Genomic DNA, 7,587 nt, shown 5'->3' with positions numbered 1-7,587 from the left:
GACTATGGGCACCCAGTGCTGTTGGCTGTAAGGACTGGGAGGCACCACTTATTCTTGGACCCCTGTCGAGGGTGGCTAGGTGGCATGAGTGGAGCCACCAGTCCTCAGTTTCCTGATGTGGGTAGGTGAGGACCCTGCTTCATGGGCAGAGAGGTGTCAAATGTCACAAACTTGCCCCTCCACCATATAACTGATACAGTTGAAGTCAGGCTTCAGGTGTATACCCTGTTGTACTGTGGTAATGAGGGTCTATGCTGTTGAAATGGGCCCACACAGGTCTATGCAGGGTTGAAAGGCATTCAAAGTCCATGGACTCCTTATGACTGTGCCTAGGCAATGGAGCTGTGCCTACCCTGAGTTCCTGGCTTAGGGGAGCTGGCAGATTACTTTTTCCTGTTTGTTAATTTTTTCCCTCTCCAAGGCTGAGAGAATGGCTCAGGGAGCATGATGGGTCCTACTTCTGGCCCAGGGGATGCAGCAATCCCCGAAGCTGGCCCAGGACCTGGTGCAGAGCAGGGAGGGGCTGGGTAAATGGGAGAGAGATTTTTCCCAAAGGGGGTGTTTTTTGATCCATGCAGTAGGTCAGATGCATGTACTTATCTTTTGCTGATTGAGCACAACTTTCCACTGGTTCTGGAGGCCTGAGTAGACTCTCTGCCACTGGGTCTCTCCTGATGTGGAAAACACCTTCTGAGCACCACTGCTTGCCTCACCGTGCATGCCAGTCGATCTGGCCTGAAGGGTGCCAGCTCCTGCTGGGTCAGGTCCGGCAGCTCCTTGCTACTTCCAAACCATTTCTCCCTTCCCTTGCCACTCCGTCCGACTCCTCAACTTTGCCTTTGACTTTCAGGGCTCCTAGATTGTCATATATAATCAATTCACTTGTGTTTTTCTGGTCTTTATTGTAAGAGGGACCACTGGAAGAGTCTGACTACTCCACCATCTTGTCCCTGCCTCTGCCTTAAGGTTTTTAATGACTAATTTTTTTCAGAAGTAGATCACCAGGACTTTCTTCTGAGGCACTTCTGGGTGGACTCAAACCTCCAACCTTTCAATTAGCAGCCGAGCATGTTAATCCTTTGCACCACCCAGAGACTCCAAATACTTTCATATAGATTATCTTAATTAACTTCGTAACAATCTTGTGAGCTAGATATTATTATCTCATTTTTCAAATAAAGAAACAGTACCAGGAAGGATACTGAGATGTGGTATCTCACCCAAGATCACAAATCTATACATGCTGGAGGGATTTCAACTCAGGGCTGTGTGAGTACAGCATCCATGTGTTTCCTATGAGACCAGCGTGTAATATAGAAGGATGAGGATCAGGAGACCTTGGGCAAAGTCACTTACCTCTTTGAGTCTCATTTTTCTCATTTGCAAAATAAAGAAGTAGAACTTGATGATCTCTTAAGACCCAGCTAACCTAGATTTAGAGCTCTGGTGGTGCAGTGGTTAAGAGCTTGGCTGCTAACCAAAAGCGCGGCAGTTCAAATCCACTAGCTGCTCCTTGGAAACCCTATGGGACAGTTCTACTCTGTCCTATAGGGTTGCTATGAGTCGGAATTGACTGGACAGCAATGGGCTTGGTTTGGTAACCTAGATTTTATTTACCAAAAGATCATTGAAATTCAAAAGCAAACCTGCACTCCAAAGAGCTCTGCTAAATGACTCCCGTTGTTCTCTCAACCTGAGAGGACAATAAAAAAAAACTGCAAATATTCCTAAGTCCAACCATTGCCATTAAGTTGATTCTGACTAATCGCGACCACATGTGTTACAGAGTAGAACTGTACTCCATGGGATTTTCTTGGCTGTAAACACACAGGGTCTCTATAAGTCAGAATTGACTGGATGGAAACAGGTTTTGTTTTTTCAGTCTTTATGGAAACAGATCACCAGGCCTTTCTTCCACAGCACCACTGAGTAAGTTTGAACCACCGAATGCTGAAAGGTTGTCTTTTATTTGGCTGCATTCTGAATCTGTATTTTTGGAATTCCTCTTAAGGAACTGGGATTTTCCTCTGTCAGAGCTCTGTGTCTCAACTTTCTGGAGATGTTCTGTTAGCTCTTAACATATTTGTGAACACTTGGAAGGAGCATCCTGTGTCCAGCTGGCACAGTGCTGTCATTGGCTGCCTCCATTCAGGTCCTGGGAAGGCCTGGCTGCTCTCTCTGATCTTGTAAAGCCTGCTATCCTTAGCAGCCATTGGTGACTGTGTCATTTATAAATCTCCCTAAGCCCTTTCTAACACCAGCCCTTTATTTCCCTGTAGGAAATGAATTTTCTAAGTTTATTATCAAGTATGTCATTCCCTGCCCAGCTCTTGTGCCTTTACCTTCCCTGTGCTGGGGTTCCATGCTCTCCCCACTTGCAGGCTCAGTCTTTCCTGCTCCCCAGACCATTTGTAACTTGAGAAATGAGACTTGTAAGCTGTCTTGGGCTCTTTCTTCCCATTGCTGTTGGTTGCTCAGGGCCCCATTGTTCTTTGGAGGAATCTGAGCTCTGGGCTCCTGCACCGATCTCTACACCACATGCTCATGTTTTACGTGTAAAGTCAAGGTGCTGGTGTTTGTTATTACAGACTAGGTTGTGCTAACCTTCTTGTGAAAAATCCATTCTCCAGACTTTACCTTTTCCTTCAGATCAGCAGAACAGAGCAAATTGTTAATTCACTGGGCATCATTATCCAGGCTCTCAGGGGCTCCTGAGGGTGGGTAGGGGATATCACAGAAAACAACCTTTCACTTTGCATCGTTCCCCTTTGTGCCATCACAGTGTTAAACTCTCTGCAAGTTGCCTTTTGCCGTTTCAGTCACAGTTATTAGCACAAAACCTTTAACTACCGCTTCCCACTGTTAACTCCCAGGAGTAAACTGCCGTGCGAATACGCAACAGGCTGGAGCTCAGGGTGGAGCCTGTGAGCCAGAAGGAAGGGCTAATGTTGGAGGATGGATGGAAGATGAGAAGACTCAACCCAGGGAGGGGCTGACTGTCAAAATGATGTCCAAACATGGGTGTCACTCCTGTTTGGACATGTGTCTGGTCATGGGCAGATCTCAGAGGTCATCTTGTCTGGAGATGGGGCATGTTGGAAGCTAAGGGTGCAGGCCTTTGTGGTGTTAACCACATCAGGGTTACTCAGAACTCTGCACGCAGGATGAGGCTGGAAGCAAGGAATGAGGCCCAGCCTCAAGGGAAAAAGGGTTGTAACATAGTAGGCGGGAAATCCTTGGGTTATTGAACCGACTCCAGAGATGAGCAAGACGCCTGGGAAAGGGAGGCTTCCTCAGAAGGGTGGGGACCTGCTACTGCCCAGCATTGCCAGCTCATGGGAATGGAGCAGACAAGACCATCACCAAAATGCCTTTACGTGTTACCACCATCACTGCCACACCCTCGCACCAACACCCGTGCCAGTTAGCAGGGCACAGGCTGCTGGCTTTTGTCTGCTGGCTTGGTGGCAGGGAAGGGACAGATTAGACAACACCTGACAGGGACTCTGCCTGACAAGGAGGCCCCAGGCAGGAAACTATGTACCAGGTCAGGAAGGGCACCATGGAGCTCCCTGCTCTCTTGTGTTAGACATCCTCGTGGGTTACCTCAGATCCTCACCTGGCTCCAGTCATGTTTTGAAATGTCTTCGGGGCAGAGGCTGCTCCTTGTTCCAGAAGGGGCTGTTCTTTATTATTTGTTTTAATCATTGTATTTATTTTATATGGTTATATGACCAAGTTTACACTTAGTAGGTGCTTTTGTAGGTTTTTTTTTCAGTATTTAGAGAGAAACCTTTTTTTGTTTCTTTTTAATTTTAATTTTTTAAAATATTGCATATTTCTGATACACTGCTATTTTCACCTATTTTATTAGTATTATTATTTTGGTGAAAGTGTACACAGCCCAAGATAGACCATTTCAACAATTTCTACATGTATAATTCAGTGACACTGGTTACGTTCTTTAAGCTGTGCTGCCATTCTAGCTGTCCTTTTCCAAATTACTCCATCAACATTATCCTAAACCTGCTGCCCCTTAAGTGACCCATCCAACCTTTCTAGTTGCCATTGTCAATTTGATCTCACATTTATAATTCTTTGAAAGAGCACAATACTCAAAGCAGATGGTTCAAAGAAGACTTCAGAGGATAGGTTTGGCTTAAGGTTTAAATTTTAAAGATTATCTCAGGGCAATACTTTCAGGGATTCATTCAGCCTCAGTGGTTCCTGAAAGTCTGGATTCTATTGAGAATTTGAATATCTGTTCCACATTTCCCCCCTTTTGATCAGGATTCTTCTATAGAGCCCCACCTTTCCTGTGGGTTCATTAATGGTAGCTGGGCACCATCCAGTTCTTCTGGTCTCATGGTGAAAGAGGCTATACGACCATAGAAACAACCAGACACACGGTCAACTTCCTCCTCCAGTTACTGATTCTCCTTCTGCCTCTGTTGCTTCAGGTGAATGGAGACCAATTGTTGTACCTTGAATGGCTGCTTGCTAGCTTTTATGATCCCAGTCACTATGCAACAAACTAGCAGATAGAATAGAAGTGCTGATAAACAGTATTAGACCAATTGATTCGGATGCCCCTCGAAACTATGACCCTAAACCTTCAAAAAAAAAAAAACAAATCTTGTGAAGTGTTTGTTGTGCTTGTGCATAAGCAGCCTCAACAGCTTCTTCTTCTTTCTTTTTTTTGGAAAAATATATATAGCACAACACTTGCCAATTCAACATTTTTCATGTATACACCTTAGTGATGTCAATTACATTAGTCTGTTATGCAACCGTTACTCTAAGCAGAAACCCACTGCTTCCCAAACAATGGTTCTCCTTCTCCCCAACACTTCTGCCCCTGGTAACCACTAATAAACTTTGGTCTCTCTATATTTGCCTGTTCTTGTTATTAAACAAAAATATTTTATTGTAATTTTTTGTTGGTGTTGAGAATGTACACAGCAGAACATACACCAATTCAGTAGTTCCTACATGTACAATTTGGTGACATTGATTACATCCTTCAAGTTGTGCAACCAGCCTTTTCTGAATTGTTCCTCCTCCATTAACATAAACTCACAGTCCGCTAAGTTTCCTATTTATGCTTTAGAGTTGCTGTTGTCAGTTTGATCCCATATAGATAGTTTGTGATAATTCGTTTCCTAGGGCTGTCGTAATAAATTACCACAACTGGGTGGCTTAAAACAACAGAATTTTATTTGCTCCTAGTTCTGGAAACCAGAAAGTTCAAAGTTAAAGTGTTGGCAGGACCATGTTCCATCTGAGGGCTCCAGGGGAAGATCAGTTATTTTCTCTCCTAGCTTCTGGTAGCCCCAGGTGTTCCTTGGCTTGTGGCAGCATCACTGCAATCTCTGCCTCCATCTCTATTGCCTTTTTCTCCGAGTGTGTCTGTGTCTCTTTTCCTCTTCTTGTAAAGATACCAGTCACACTGGATCAGGGCCCACCCTACTCCAGTATGACCGCATCTTAACTTGATTGTATCTGCAAAGACCTTGTTTCCAAATAAGGTCACATTCACACGTCCTGGAGGTTAGGACTTAAACAAACCATTTTGGGGAACACAATTCAACTCCTAACAGTGTACATGAAGAGGAAAGACTTGGTGTAGGATCCACATGCCAAAGCAAGTTAAACAGAGTAGAGGCTAATTTGGATGCTCTTAGGGTCAGGAACATTACAAGACATTTGTCTAGGGTTCCATGTCACTTGGGCCAGTTCTCTTGGCCAGCGTCATCTTGTTCCACAACAGAAAGACCTGGAAGACGATTCTCTTCTCCCAGGGCCTCACAGAGGTGTTTAACAGGCCCAGGGGAGCTTCTGACCAAAGTAGAACCCCAAACTAAATAACACGATTGCTTAAGCAGTGAGGCAAGGTCCCTAAATCAGCCTTGTTTTCTGGGTTTTCATAACTGGGCATTTCCAAACACTGGCCAGACCCTCTCCTCAAGGGTTGTTTCCACCAAACAAGCTCCTTTTGGGGGCATCAACTTTTGAACCCAAAGAATTTAGCCAGACCTGGATAATTGTCTAGAAAAAAATTGTTCAGTCCCAAGCTGGGGAGAGTTGAGGGTTTTCATGAAATAGAAAGTAGAGGGAAGCTATTGAGAGGGTGGAAGCGTGTTTTCTGAGTGTGCCCTGGTTTTTTCTCTGTAGGTTTTGGCTGGTGATTAAGGAAGATGGACACATGGTCACTGCCCGTCAGGAGCCTCGCCTCGTGCTGGTCTCCATCACCTATGAGAACAACTGTCTAATCCTTGAGGCCCCTGGCATGGACCAGCTGGCTTTGCCTAGCAAGCAGCCTTCCTCGAACGCACTCCGGGACTGCAGGTGCTCTGCTTGGGGGTGTTCAAGGACTGCAGTAGACCTGAATTTTCTTTGAGCTCTTCCCTGCATTCTGTTTTGCTATAGTTTATAGAGCAGAAGATGACATTGGTAAAGGGAATATTTAAGAGAAGTCCAGTCTGGTTTTGGGATTAAGTCAGTGGTCAGACATGAGTGGGTGATTAAGAGGATAATAGTAAATCAACGTAAGTCAAAATCCCTACTTATTCACTTCTCTGTCACTTCTGTTCTGACACCAGCAGCACTTCTTCCTTTGACCCTGGCCACCTAGAGCTAGGTCAGAGCTCACAAGTCCAAGGGCACAGAGTGCCAAGTCTGCCAAAGACCTCAGATGCCAGCCATAAGCTTGGGAGTCCCCAGGACACCCTCACTTCTCACTTGCTGGCTACAATTTCAGGGTTTTACCACTACTCCCTCAGGATGCCAGGCTAAGCTTGCTCCTTCCACCTTGGCCCCCTCACTTCTGACCTGCTGGCTACAAATTTGGGGGTTCCTTCTACCCCTTCAGGATACAAGCTATAAGCTCAGGGGTTCCCAGTCCCCCTCACTTCTGACCTATTGGCTTCCAGTATTACTTTGGGTTCGGTGATTAGCTGGAATGACTCACAGAACTCATGGAAAGAGCTATACTTACAAGTACAGTTGTATTGTAGGAAAAAAGGATACAAAGGAAGAGATGCATAGGATGAGGTCTGGGATGGTTTCCATCGCAGAGACATGTCCTGAAGGATATGCTGCCCTCGTGAGTGCATCGCTGTCTTTTCCCAACCAGGAAGCCCGTGGAGCGTCCATGTCCATAGCCTTTATTGGAGTCTCATTACGTAGACGTGAGTGAGTGAATCAGGCCACCTCCCCCCCAGGTCAGCCATCGCGAGGTGGTCTTTCTGGCCTGGCCATCCCCAACCTGAGTCACCTCGTTAGCATAAACCCTCAGGTGTGGTCTGGAATCTTAGATAACAAAAGATACCTCAATTACTCAAGAAGAAAATTACAGGGATTTAAAGTTATCTCTCAGGGATCTAGAGCAAAGATCAAATTGTTTGGGTATAATTAAATTCTTTACCCCATAGTGATTCAGAGTGTAGAGTGGGTGAAAGGTGCTAGTCTTTAGGGCTTGTCTCATTTCATTTGAGTTGATGGACATTTATTCAAACTTGCTGACCCTCCAGCCAGGCAGTCCAGGGAGTAAGTGGAGCCTGTACCAGCTGAATCTCAGGGCTGGTT

At 45.4% G+C, this 7,587-nt stretch overlaps 1 protein-coding gene across 1 annotated transcript in view; it reads left to right on the top strand.

Moving 5' to 3' along the window:
- Nucleotides 1-6,178: 6,178 nt before the first annotated feature.
- LOC101345364 (mitochondrial amidoxime reducing component 2) overlaps nucleotides 6,179-7,587 on the top strand; it is a 35,067-nt gene continuing 33,658 nt past the window's right edge. Inside the window, exon 1 of the mRNA XM_023730873.1 lies at nucleotides 6,179-6,348. Coding sequence (XP_023586641.1) covers nucleotides 6,206-6,348 — 143 coding nt within the window. The 5' untranslated portion in view covers nucleotides 6,179-6,205. The remainder of the gene's footprint in view (nucleotides 6,349-7,587) is intronic.

Source organism: Trichechus manatus, unplaced genomic scaffold, assembly GCF_000243295.1.
Source record: "Trichechus manatus latirostris isolate Lorelei unplaced genomic scaffold, TriManLat1.0 scaffold00039, whole genome shotgun sequence".
In the NCBI taxonomy this organism is placed as follows: domain Eukaryota; kingdom Metazoa; phylum Chordata; class Mammalia; order Sirenia; family Trichechidae; genus Trichechus; species Trichechus manatus.
Note: the sequence above shows the minus strand (reverse complement) of the source record. Positions and strands in the feature narration are given on the sequence as shown.